General features: G+C 36.7%; 1 protein-coding gene across 12 annotated transcripts in view; it reads right to left on the bottom strand.

The window, feature by feature from the left end:
- Positions 1-996: 996 nt before the first annotated feature.
- KLHL15 (kelch like family member 15) overlaps positions 997-14,761 on the bottom strand; it is a 29,881-nt gene continuing 16,116 nt past the window's right edge. For all 12 annotated transcript variants that reach the window (XM_075775093.1, XM_075775097.1, XM_075775083.1 and 9 more), the window contains one exon: positions 997-7,901. In XM_075775093.1, the coding sequence (XP_075631208.1) occupies positions 6,792-7,901 (1,110 nt within the window). In that variant the 3' untranslated portion in view covers positions 997-6,791. The remainder of the gene's footprint in view (positions 7,902-14,761) is intronic.

Below are 14,761 nucleotides of genomic sequence, written 5' to 3'. Positions count from 1 at the left end.
GATTGCTGTCATCTCCTCTTCCACTGTATCAGTCTAACAGATTTGGTCTCCTTTTGAACCAAAGAATGGGGACACACCACAATTAAGAAAAGCTCTTCCTCCTGGGATGCATATCACAGGGACCAGCACAAATTCATCCACAGCATTCTCCCGTTAAACAGAACTATTTAGTGTAGGATGAAATCAAGTTACCAAAATGGGGGGGGGGGAAGGTTATTGCATGCAAATGAAGTTTTAAGTAATTTTAAGTATTAAAAAGCTATTTTAGAACTCAATATTAACAGAGACACCACTTATTTTCAAACATTCTTGATAGCAGATTTTTAAACCAGGGGCTTTGATCTGACAGCAAGAGAGCTGCTGAAAAGTAGTTGCAGAGAAAAGGAAAAGTGTGGCAAGGGACTGACAAGGCAGGCTTTCATCAGACTGCTTGAGATCATAACCTCCTGTTTTACCTGCCTCCTTCCGCCCCGGTACTGAATGTCGGTTTGACCCGACACCGTGATTCTGAAACGAAGCTTCCCCTTTTCGTTCTGGGAAACGTAAAGCAGTATGACTTGAACTTCCAGCACTTGGAGGTCCAAGTGCGTGGTAAACGCCTGTTGCCTCCGAGCCCTGGATGCCGTGTATATGACAGCGGGGAGCAGTCCCTTCTTCTGGGGGCTGACTAACACCAAATTTATGCCTTGACACAGAGTTACGAATGTAACGATGAAGTCGACTTGGAACAGTATTTCAAGCTTGACATGCAGAGTAGACACATGAAAGCACAAAAACAATTAAAATTGGGAAGATGATAAAACACAGCTAAAGATATGAGCTTGATGCTATATAAGGATATCCAACTGTTCTTGTTGGGATAACTTTAACACAACATTATGAATTAGAGCAACACTTAACATTTTTGAAGAGTTGCTTAACTGAGTAAACTGTAGGAAGTCCTGTAGGAAGCAATCCAGCTCTAGAACATTAAATATTACAAAGTTTACACAAGTGTTTAAAGATTAAAAATATTTTATTTACACTTTTCTTTATACACACTTTATACATTTTTTTTTTTCAGTTTAAAAATCAAACAGAGCGCATATGCAAGTCTGAGCATACTGTGTCCATAGCTAGGGAAAATTACCTTCTGCCAAAAAAAGACAAGAAAAAAAGGCTTTAAAACAGTTAAAAAAGAGGAAATTCTTAAATTATTCAGAGAAGTTTATAGCAGCCCTGGGGTCGTCATTAGACAGTTAATCCAAATGTACATATGAGGTCATATATATATAATTTTAATTTTCTGTAGGAGAATATTTCCAATTGCTAGCACAAATACAGCACAGTTTGAAAATAACTTTTCCTGTTAACATATCAAATACATTCTTTTCAATACAAACAATCTGATATTGTACACTGGAATCAAGTGGGATACTATAGCAGAATCGCAATCTCCAGCATATAATTTATTTTAAAAAGATCTAAAAAAATAACAATATATAGGGAAAAAATATTTAAAATAAAAACATAGCTCACTCTTCCCTTCACCTGTTCCCAGAACTGACATAAAAGTTAGGTGGGTCTCACTGAGGTAATAGAAGTTCCCTAAGCGTAGCTAACTTGACAGTCCTACATAACACTGTATTTTCTAGACTTACAATAAGGTTTTCCACCAGAGCCATAAACAAAAACTACCATCTGCAAATAGAAGTGGTTTTCCCCTAGCTACTAACTTAATATTAATCCAAAGGTATTTGAAATTCATCTTTGAAAGTTATTTTTAAAAGACTATATAAACATGAATTGAAATTTGGGAAGTAAAAAAAACCAAACAACAACTTAGTAGAGGGAAAGCCAGGAAAGCTGTGCTCAAAACAAATCAGTTTTTCTGCCACCTGCCACATACAACTACATTTTATGAAGTTTATCCACAGGAATGAAATTGTTATAGTTACTCACCGAATATCAAAAATACAGATGCAAAAGTAGTCATTAGTATTTATTTTAAGCAGCTTCAGATTGTTTTACAAACATTAAAATCTCAAAATGTTAGCTACAGGACACCGGCAAGCTTTGCTTTAAACAGATTACAGGTGCTTTCCAGTTATGCTCTTTCCCACTCTCCCTTCAGTGAGCCCTGCTGCATGTGATGGACCACGCTTCTTCAAGTAACTTCACCAGGTATAGTGTTATTAATGGAAGGAGAGCAGGATGGATGTTTTCTTCGATGGTCCCAACCCTATAAACACTTCAGCACAAGTTTAGTAACATTTGCGCTTTTATGTTTTATTTTAAGTACCTTACAGTTTTCTGGTTTTTTTATATTGGCCTGTTCACATATGTGAAGTACATATTTGAAATATTAAAAGAATCAGGGGCCCAATTCACTTTTTTTTTTGTAAGGAAAAATACATTAAAAAGGCAAAATATCTCTACAAATGTGAATATTTCTAAAAAGACTTTATCATATAAATGCCAACACAAGCTTAAAGTATTTTTAAAGAGCCGTTAGCATCTCCCCATAATGCTTATCCTCCTTTTGCAAAAGAATGGACATAATGAGCTAAGCAATGTGTTTTTTTTAAACTGATTTGAATTTGTACCTGTTGAATTTTATCCTTTGCTTCCTGAGTGTCAAGTGAAGCTTTGTCCCTGATGCAAATAGTCACAATATTATCAGCATGAAAAACCGCAGCACTTGTGTTTGTAAGGCAGGAGGTCCCCAAGAAAAAACGGCTGCAAATCTCAGAAAGCAGAGAAATAGTAAAGTCACAAACTCTCAGAGCTCATTGTAACAGAACTGCTATCATACCGCAGAAAATAGGACAGCCACACTTTTCAAAGGAAAGGAACACAAAACCAGGTTGCCAGGTAGCTCGTATGCTGCCACTAGCCCTTCTTGCTAGCAGAGCTTTCTGAAATAGCTTTGTAAAATCAAGTGCTGCCTTCCTCCAGCTGAATCAACTGGGAAAAATATTTCCAAAGCTTTTTTTGCCACCTAATACTTCCACTACAAAACTACTACCAACACTTTGTGGGGGAAAAATTAGCTATTTTTTCCTTATGCAGTACTTGAAAAAAAAATTATGTGTCCCCTAAAACCAGATACAGCAGCATGTGGAATGGGAACTGGCAGTGTCTGACCCCTTTACAGGAGCACTATGCTTTTTGTTCATTCTGGCTCATATGAAAACAAAATTTTCTCCTGGAGCTAGTTGCTAAATTAAGACATGAAGCTGATACATTTTTGCTATAAATGTTGAAAAAAAAAAAAACCCCAAAACAAAAAACCCCCTAAACACTAGACTGTAACTCGCTATGTCCACTTTTTTAAGAAAAGGCAAATACACTTGCTGTTTAAAAGCAGGCTATGTGTTAAATTTTGAATATGTGGGTGAGATCAGATTTGCTGGTATTCCATTATCTTGGGTTGGGATTAGAAGAAAGCCTCCCAAACTTAGTAATCAAAGATCATAACTTATCTTTTCCTTGACAAATGAGAGGCATTTAAATGTTTTTCAAACTCATATTAATCTGATCATAATGCTCAAAAGTTCGTAGTAATAAGCAATTAGCCAGTTTAGTTTTGGTTTTATTTAAACACTACATTATCTGGAGCTAAATACTAAAAGCAAACACAAATAGAAACTTTCAATTTAAAAAAAAAATCCGTCTGAGATATAAAGTAACAAAAATAACTGCCTCAAAAGTACCACTGCAATAGAGAAGAGAATGTAAGCTACTGTTTTATATTTCATGTTTGAAACAATAAAAGCACGGTAGAAATGCAAATTAACAAAACATTCCTACATGTTCTAAACCCAAGCAAATTCCAATCATTCCTAATGCTGAAAAGGTTACAGCCAGCTTTCTCAACAGAGACACAACTTCAGGGAAGCTGAAACCAACAGTTCAAGTTAGAATTTGACAGAAGAATTACTATTACAAACCTGAACAAGATATTTCAGAACTGGGCGCCTGAAGATAAATATGAACTTAAAAGAGAGCACCTAAAATTCATCTGGTTCTTCACGTTTCAAGTGTCAATATTCACCAATGACCTCAGTGGCAGCTGCTTAGCGCACGGAACTTCAGAAGCTGCTTAAATGCAGACTCAAAAATGTAACTTGAGACACCCCCATCCTTATCATTATTTTTAATAAAATCTTGGCCATGTCCTTTACTAGACAAGAATCATGGCAGACCAGATACCCAGAACCACAACCACTCCCCAGACTGGCCCTAGATAAAAGTGAAGTACTCCGTCCTATACGTAACATGCACATGAAAGCCTACTCAAGCAGGATTAGCTTTTGCTGACGCATAAACTTATTGAGAAATAAGCTGGTGACAAAAAGAATAAAACAATAAAAAACAAAACCCAAACTGTTTTTTTCTTGTGCCCCAATATTCCATGAACTATGTACAGTATAACCTTTTTACTTGCACACAGCCAGCACCTACTGGAGTCAATTTATCTCTGCACCTATGCAGGGTAACGTATGTACAAGTCTCACAGCGAAACTGAGGTTTTAGTGTAAGCCACGCTGGCTTTAAGTTAAGCTATTAAGAAAGTAAATTAGATTTCTAATTCAGTAAACTGAATTTTGATTAAAAAAAGACTTAAATTTAACTGCAAACTAGTCTGCTTCAGAAGGCTGAATCAGTATTTGGTCCAGTCACTACTGGTGTAACTAACATTGCTACAGCTATGATGGTATACACTCTCTCTTTCTGTTGAAACATATGGAAAGAAAATACGCTATCAATAAATCATTTCTACTTAAAAAACTCCCACTCTGTTGACTTGCCATAGAGCTCCAAATCCTCACATCTCAACCCAGAATGCAATTACTACAAAAATATCAAAATACGAGGAATTTTACATCTTGTTTTAACCTCTATCAATTATTTCAAACTTAGTTTAGGCAAGTAGGGGTTATTTTAACATAGGAAATTTAGGGTGATTTTGGTCCCTTTGTAAGTGCATTCTTTTGAACTCCCTGAGTACTGTACATTCCTTTTCTACAGTGATTTCTGACTGGAAGATGCTGAATAAAGTGGTTTTGCACTTCTGTATATAAAGTAAAGTCTATTGCTTCAAGTGAAACACAGCAGCATAAGATTTTACAAAATATGCAGGTGCATGTTTCAGCATTTTGCCCCTACACATCTGAACGAAGTGTGAGCCTTCGACTTCTCCAAATCTTTCCTTTAGAGCCAGAAGTGGCTAATTTCACACCATTAAATATAATCAGAAAGTAATTACTGTTATTATTTATGTCTTGGCAGATAATTCTTACCAAGCTACTGTCAGTAATATCTGCAAGTTAATACAATGGAGTTATTTAAAGCCCTCTTGGACCACACATCTCAATTCAGGCACTCTGAGGTCAGTAGCTATAGTTGTGTAGGGTTTTTTGTAAAAGAAAGTGGTACTAACCATCCAACCACCTAACTCCACATTTTCAAAACACAGTAGTTCATAGCAGTCAATAATTAAAATAATAATAATAAAAAGATTATACCACTTCAGTACAAGTACAAACAACATACTTGTATTGAAGTATGAGTACAAGCACAGTACTAAGAATAAACTGTAGTTTATCCAGTTCTGAAAATAACCGTGGGTCAAAGCAATGCTGAGCATTTGCTTACTGACATTTTCCATTTTCATAAAAAAGAAGACTGGGCAGCACATTCAAACATAAAAGAAACTCAGGTAAGATGTGTTTACTTTTAAAAAATAATTTATAAAATAACAAATTATCAACAGTTCATTATGTAGCATCAATATAAAGAGTTCAAAGTTACTGAATCAATCAGTATATACTAAAGATAAGATACTCTGATACCAAACGAGGCCTCCAGTTACTTAAGAACTTTGAATTATTTAGCTCATTAAAGGACAGTACTATACCTTAAATTCAACAGATATGGCTGAATCTGTGCACTAGTTGAAATATAATACTGTAACTGCACATAAAAAGATGGATTTATATATAGTTTTTACAGTGTATGCATGTGTGTGTATATATTTTTTACTCACCAACAAACACAATGCAGACAATAGAAGGCAGCATAGAAATAGTGTTTTGAATATAAAAATGTTTCATTTTCAATTTAGTAGAAAATGTGTATTTTGCATTTTGGCAGACTTACTGGTACTACTATACAAAACCAGGAAAAAGGTCATGCAAAGGGGTTAAGATTATTCTTCGACATATATAAGGGAAAACAAAACCACCTAGCAGATTTGAGAATACTTTGCAAATAACGGGAAAACCATCCAAAAGACAACATAAAATACAGAAATGGTTTAATTTGGTTCTTTAAAACCTGGTTGTACCCTGGTACAGATGATGAGCTTTATTTTTATGCTCAATAAAAAATGAAAATAGTCTTTTTTCCTTCCATAAATATTTCATTAAACTCAACTGATTTCAGAAGCATAGTGGTATAATGGTCATTTAAAAAAAAAAAAAAACCAACAAAAAAACCCCAGAAGAAAGTATTACGGACATAAAATGTTACCAAAAAATAACCACACTCAAAAATATATTTTTCTTTCCCCTACTTACAATTATGTCTGTTAAAAAAAAACCCAAAGCTTTTACAATATCAGACCAACTATTGGCTTTTCTAATAAAATTGGTAAGTACTCTCCCTGTACACCCTGTTTCTCTTAAGCATTTAGTTCATAGTTGTTCTTATACACACGGTAATGTCTCTGAAGGAATTCAACTGGTTTGTGGTTTTTGACAAATTAGGTATAGCTTTTTGTATTTCATTGAGTTGTTTGTTCTGTTTTAGCTGCAACGTCTAACATGCTCCAAAACATACTCAGGAAAGTGCAAGCTGCAGACTTGTAAGCCATCCAGCTTGCACGGCATCCTTGGATATTCATCTTCTTTCCATTTGTTCTCCTCTGGATCAAAGGTGAGAATCGAATCACTGTAATGACCATTGTAACAAAGGCCTCCAAGAACCATTATCTGTTTGTCCAGAACAGCTACACCATGGCCACTCCTACCAATTGGCATAGAAGCCAATATAGTCCATTGATCAGTATCTGGGTCATAAACCTCTGTAGAAGGACATCCTTGAGATTCAAAGGAGGCCCTCAGGATCACACAGACACCACCAAAGACATAAAGCTTACCATTATAAGAAATCATTTTGTGAAAGCATCTTGCATAATTCATTTTGCATTTGTTCTCCCAACAGTTAGTGACCACTTGAGTTCTCCTCGTTCGCTGCTCTACTGTCCCTTCTTTACTGGGATCAAACACACACACTTGCTTAGAAGTTGAAGATGATGTAATTCCACCAGTGATATATAACTTCTTACCAAGCACAGTCCCTTCATGTCCGTATTTATTGACTGGATAGGGATCCACAAATTCCCATTTATCTTCAGTAATATCATAACGTTCAGTTGAGTAAAACGTTTCATCCCTGGTTCTCCCAGCCACTGCATAAACATACCTCCCAATAACTCCAACAGCAAACTCAGACCGTGGAACAGACATGTCTGCCATTCGTAACCAAGTGTTCTGTCTTGGGTCATATCTAAACACTTTGGATGAAGCATGAAACTCGCCATCTGGCCCCAGTTCTTCCCCACCTAATAGGAACACAAAGTTATTCACGATGGCAAGGCAGTCTGGTCGTAAAGGTACTTGAGGACCCTCTAGTTCCCACCAGACCCTCGGTTTGTGCAAGAGAAGAATTTTACTGTTTACCATACTGTGTCCTATCATTCCTCTAAATACTGCAGTCTGGGGTTTGGCAGAACGAATTTTGTTCGATTTCATTTCCATCAAAGGCTGTTGGTGAACGCTATGAAAGTAATTCATGGCTTGGTCAACCTCATGTCGCAGCTGCCGGGAGTATCGATAAAACTCTGATGTTTTTACCTATGAATACATTTAAAAGATATTAAAATTCTGACCAAGAGAAACAATCCAGAAAACCTAAATGACTATGTGTCAGTAGAAGATTATTTTAGTTTCATTCAGGCAATCTTGAGAGCAATCGCATTTGTGCATGAAGGGTTAAGCTAGTGTCTGTTATCCAAAATCCAGAAGGCAATTTAGTGATTAACAGCAATGACCAACATTTTCAGAATACTGACATGCAGAACTTAAGCTGGAATTAGGCACAACTGAAATCCCCAAGCCTAAAAATCATTATATCTTCTCTCAAAAAAAGCCTCTGTTCATCTTCTGCTCATCTTCTGCTCAATCCACGAAGTGCCTGAATTAAAAATGCACTATTTTCCTCGTTTTGAAAAACATTCTACACACTCATTCTGTGTTTACCAAGGTCTACCTTCGCCTCATTTCTGCTGAATTCTCAAACCCAAGCCCAAACACCAAGCAGGTGTTCCCAAATGCTAGGCTCTGCTCACAGGACTATTTAATTGGGGTGGGGTGGGAAGGAAAGGTACCCAAACCCCTTCCTTCAGAACACGTGATCACACTAACCACTTGTCATGATGGTTGCCTTATGGATTCCCCTCTGCAAGTCTCCACATGTTAACAAATACCTTTAACACAAGAAGAAAACATCTCAACCTATAATCCTTTGGTTGTGCATTTATTTGGTAAATTGTGCAGGTAGGTTTGAACTGCCACTACTTAGGTGAGAGTTATAACCTTTGAAGTACCACTTAGTAGTGAAGTGCTCCTTCTCGGTGCCATCTCAATTTGCAAAGAGCTATCCCTGCTCAGTTTTCTTGGAGTGGGAGGGAGATTGTAAGAATTTACCTTTCCAGGACTCTTCCTACTATCTAAGCCAATTTAACTTCCTGAGACTGGTCCCAAGACAATCTCAAAACAACATCCCTGTCTTGAACATTTCAACTAACCTAGCTCCAGGCAGCCCTCAGGTCACCATGTGATTCTCTTCAAAGAGGCTCTATTCTTCCTGTACAGTCTGGTTTAACACAACATTCTGAATTACACTTCTAAACCAAATAAAAACCCACCAGATACTGCCAAATCCACAAATCCTCTACCAGATTTGATGCTAAGTCTCAGTTTCTTCCACATAAAACTGGATCACTTTCAAACACTCTGAGTGCCTTTAGTTCCCACCAGCTCCAGAAAGAGAAGCAGTGCTCTGAAAAAGTGTCAGGCCACTCTGAAGTTTCAAAGCGACCACAAGATAACATCAGAAGCCGCTATTTTTCAATACCTGTTCCCCCACCTCCTCCTATTCCCTGTCCCAAGGGACAAAAGCCTGTACCACCACTTACCTAAGGGGTGGTGGTGTGAGTTTTCATGTGTATGAAAAGCAATTTGGAAATGAAAGTTCTTCATACCTTGTGAATAAAGTAATTGCTTGGTCCATAAACACATACTACTCAAATTTTGCTAGCTTTCTGTTAATCATTTCTCTTCCTTGTATAGTAATTAAGACATTCTGCTGTCAGATAAACATTTTTTTAAATCTTTTGAACTGTTATTGGACACAATTCACACAGATTTTGAGATTGTTTTACACACCAGATTTTAAAAAACAATCCTGAATACTAACCTTTGTAAAGCACTGTATAGCTCAAGAGTTAAGGTGATTTGATGTCTTTATTTACACTTTTTCTTCCCCCACTTTATTTTGACAAGTTCAACTTATCTTTGCTTGGAAAAAGAGGATGGTCACATGCAGATTGCATCTATTATTCTCAGGGCAATATCCAACTTCTTTCTACCATTTTTACCGGGGGTAATGATGGAGCAAAAAGGTTTACTTAGGTACAGTGCTTATAAAACACCCACAGTAAGCCCAACTCTTCTAGGGAATAACAGATCTATTTTCTTATTGCAAATAAAGAATATATCATACAAACACAGGAGATCTGCTCATACTGCAATTGTTAGAATAAACCATATACCTTGCCTGACTGAAAAGACTGAATGTAAATTCCAGAAAACATGCTGGGGGAGGGGTGGCAGGGAGAACCACAGCACAGAAAAACAGTAAAACATAGAAAGCTTTAAAGGTTACAAAAAATGAAACAGGAAGTTAAACCAACAATAAGAATTGTGGGTGGGTTACTTTCTCCTTGAAAGTAACTGCCAAATTCTAAACCAGCACAACTATTTCACACATTCCCCAACTAGGGCTATCATTTTCAGAATTAAACAAAAAGATAAATGACTTTTGTTCCACCTATATGCATTTCACATTTTCTTGGCTGACTATGGAAGACAACAGGATCAACATGCTTACAACGTGAAGCATGCCAGAAAAGCCTGGCAGAGATGGAAAATGGTTTTTTTCCTTTCCCTCAACATTTACAACTCCATCTTTAGATGCAGAAATTGAAATGCCAGCCAGAAACTGGAATTAAAATAAGCCTCTCATATCCTCACCACTCTACTCCTTCACATAGTCTAAATCTCACCCCATGAGAGCATGCAAAAGGAAACAAGGAATATCTCTAATTCCAGAGACAGAATCTCAAGACCAGGGAATCGGTCTATTAGTAGTTTACTACTACTTATCTTGACAAAGGTACTAACATCAAAGCAAAGCCTCAATCTCTTACCTTAAACCAGAAAGACATCAAGAAGCGAATGCTATTACCAGTTACAAACAACTCTTTCAGACCGAAGTTCGTGGGGAAGCTATCTACGAGCACAATCTTGAAGAGATGAACATGAAAATATATAAGCACTAGGAATTCTTACAATATTTGGGGGTGGGGGAGATGGGGGCTAACCAACAGCAAAAAACAAACCACAAAACAGAACGGAGTGATACTCTACCTAAATTCTGGTAAGTAAAGGTAGTTGGAGGCTTCCTAGACTTTGCTGTTGAGGGGAAAAAATAAAATAATAAAAAAAAAAATCTGTGTTTCTAACCTTCCACCTTTCAGCAGCACAACCTCTGCCATACAGGAGCTGTACCTCTCCTGAGGCTCAAATGATGGTCTAAGATGAATGTTAGGATATGTCTATATGAAAGCACAGACTGCTCATGCTTGTTTGATGCAAATGAAGACAAAGAAAATGTAGGCCAGTTTGCCCACTTTCACACGCTGCCTGTGTGAAATCTTACTGAATTATTTGAAAGTCCTCTTCAGCCCACAGTAATGAAACCCCTTCAAACACCTACACTTCTGAATAACGTTACAACACTTTTAATTACTTGTCTGTACAATCAAGAGAAGCAAGCATTAAAATTTAGGTGTTTAGGTATTAAAACACAACTGTAAGTTGTGCATATGTTTTAGCTTTAGTAGATTAAAGAACATTGTGGGAATTGCTGTCTGATACCCAATATACGCTGAAGGAAATCCCTCAGCATTCAAAAGTAGACTTCTGCCATTACCCATAGGTAGCAACAAGTAGTTGACCAGCAAATATTCAAGTGCTTACCCACAGATCAATTTTCTGTTAAGTTCAAACGGAGAAGCTCTAGAAGAAACATGCACCTAATTACCAACATACTCAATTAGAGAGAACACTCACAAGTTTGTTTTCAAACATCCAAAACAGCTGGAAATGTACACTAACCGTGACGAACCTTGAAGTAAAACAATTGTGCATTCTTAGGAGTACATCATCAACTCTGAATTGATAAAAAAATATAAATGCTTCATAGCATTTTCAAAGTTTAAAGAAAGACTATTCTGTTATCTTGCTGAAGGGTCTCAAAGAAAGTTTAAGTTGGACTTCCTTATCAACCCTCATCTTACTAGGATGGAATGTAAAAAAGGAATTTAATCCAAGTGCTGAAGCTTTGCTCATGTCATTTTTTACATTCTTTCCAACTCTTTCTCTTCAGTTTTCTGTACAAAACCTTATTACAGAGGTAGTGCTGGGACACAGCATTCACATAAGAGCTCCCCGAAGAACTCTCATGAGAGCTATCTCATTGCATCATCTACCAGTTACAGTGGTTCACAGTTGGACTTTTGGCTACATAGACAGGGAACAGCATAAACAAAATCAAATGTGTCATTCCATAAAAAAAAAATGAAGAAAATAATTAGAAACATCCACCTCTCTAATCCCCTACGCAGTCCTGATGGTTTTGGTATTGACTTCACCAAAATCACGATCATCCCTCCAGCCATAGTAAATTGGAACTTGAATGTATTTTCTTTCCTTCAGTCTGAATCAGTGAAACTCAGTAAAAACTGCTGGCTTTCCAAATTAATGCAGCTATTAACCATGGCTTATTTTTTTGCTGTATTGCAATGCATGCTTTTCTAGTTGCAGTAGCTATGCAAGTTTCAGAATTTTCCATCTATATGCTATGAAAAAGTAAAGCCAAAAATGTAAGTCATTAGTTTCTAATTTGAAGTGTGATCCCCACAAATGTATCCCATGCTATGTTCATCATCTTCCCCTCCTCCCTTAAAACAATTAAAGAAATTAATAAGCTGCAGGAAGAGCAATGAAATGCAAGGTAGATATTCTGTAACACAAGTTTCACTTCAGTATATAGCTTTTTCCCCCCCTTTTTTTCATACAACCATTTACAGTTATTGCTTTATTTGTATTTTTGTTACTTGGGCTTTTGGGGAAAAGCCTTTGAAACCATAAATAAAAGCTACTTTTGAAATACCCAAACTAAACATCTATTATTTGTATACCTGGTAACTACATCTTAACATGTTATTGTACGGGACAGATATTAGCTTGGTTCCTTCTGTAAAAAAAAAAACCCACAGAAAAATCTGTATGGCTTATAATGTGACTCTATCATCTCTAGCCACATAAGCAGATGACTATTTCAAAGGGTATAAAATTGTGCTTGCTTAAGTTTTCTAAACTGCCATTTTTGAATATGTAAGTGATGCAACTCAACTACTAGGAATACAGAAGCTATGCTACAGCTTTGCAATGAATAATGATGGTGTCTATCAGACTTCTAGAGAGTAATTTTTTCCTTTTACTTGCAAAAAAAAAATAATTCCTAGAGATTCAGCTTAATCAAAACTAGAGATTCATCAATCCTACTAACTAGGATCCCTATTATTTTCACATCTACTTATCTCTGGCCATATTCTAAGCACAATTATCAGTCTGTTAACAAACATTATCAAAATGTTAACGCTTATGCCAAATCAAAATTCAGTCAAATAGAAAAAGTCACACGTCTGTGTCTATAGCAGCAGCAACCAAAACTACTTTGCAACTAAACATCAGTATGCATAGCACTGGACAAGCTGCTGCATTTCACTTTAGCTAACATGGGTCATTACTTAGTTACATCCTGTGGCCAGTAAAAAAACTGGTCAGTACCAGTATAGGGCTTTGAATGGCTATTCTGCAAGTGGTACAAATCACTTACTGTTTTTCAGCCTAACCATATAAAGACAGGACAACATAGTCTCCGTGCAGCAAGGACAGTGCCCTCAAATTGAGTATTTTGCTGTTCCTTTTCAGAAACTGGCAAGAGAAGTTATCACAATCAAGCTGGAATCCAACTCAAATCTAATCTCTCAAATCAGAGTGGAGCCAACAATCTACATGCCAGGATTGAGATGCTCAGCATGTAATAATTACTGCTAGCAAATCTATCCAAGTCAGCAATAACCTGTAGACATAAAAATACCATGTGCAGCACCTATTTAAGATAAAAGGGGCCTACTAACCTCATCCACTAGACACTTCTTACTATAAGCTTCAGCTTACGAAGTTGCAGAAGTAGATACATATGAATTACTAGACATGAAGGTAAATGAGAAAAAAAAAAGAGAAATTCAACACATTTATCGAAGGTAAAGTCACAGTGACATAAAATTACAATGACATCTTCTCAGAAGTTCCTATTTTCTAGGCACAGGAAAGCACACACTCAAAGATAATGTGCTATTCATCCTACGTCTAAAGCAGAAGTTGATGCACGTAGTGATTAGTAAGTTTCTGATCTAAGCTGGGAATTTATAAATCAGCATGGGTTAGTCATAACAAACCCTACAGACTGGACGTTAAAAAAAAAAAACCCCACCTTTCAATTTTAAGGACAGAGGTTTTGAAACAACACTTCAATCTAAGTAGTACACAGAAACTAAATGGAGCTGAGATGGAATATGAAGGGAAATCATGACCTGGTTGCCCACAATAAAACAGACATGAACTCAATGATCTAAGAGAAATGCCCTCTAACTTTTATCTCGAAGCTTCCTCAAGATTTATGGAGCCCTGGATATGTTTCAAATGAAGGAAAATGTAATATGGATAGTGGAACTTGTGCTTCACCCCATACACTTTGCCTTTATTTTCTAACTATTCCCCAAATCCTTACTTCATTTATCTTTCCTTTTTCCTTCATACATCTAGATCTATTCTAAGGGCTGAGGAACAAAAGGAGTATCTACTCATACTTAAGAAGTAGTTCTTTCAGGACAGTTTACAGTAAGCAAACAGGCTGCACCTTCACTCCAAATGCATATCAGCCTCAAGGTATAAATCTAGAGTTGCTCATCAGTTCCTTTTTAAAAGGACAAGCCATCCCACTCAGACTGTAAATCTGTTTAAAAAAATGATATAAGAAATAGAATGGCTTAAAAGGCTAAAAGTATCCTTACTGTGACTTGCAAAGTTAAGTTATATAAGTTATTTATATACTACAATGACAGGCATCTTAGAAATGCGTGCTAGAAAGATTACATAAGAGTAGATATGACAAGCCAGTCAGTGTATAGTGAATACAGAGTTTGCTGAACCGTGAGAGTCAAGCTGAGATTGTATTTGGTACATTCACACAGGCATTTAGTATGTGCTGGCTTCAGGAAAAGAGCGAATTCTGTTTGTGG

This window comes from Balearica regulorum, chromosome 1 (assembly GCF_011004875.1).
Source record: "Balearica regulorum gibbericeps isolate bBalReg1 chromosome 1, bBalReg1.pri, whole genome shotgun sequence".
NCBI classification, from domain to species: domain Eukaryota; kingdom Metazoa; phylum Chordata; class Aves; order Gruiformes; family Gruidae; genus Balearica; species Balearica regulorum.
This window is presented reverse-complemented; position numbering and strand designations above follow the sequence as displayed.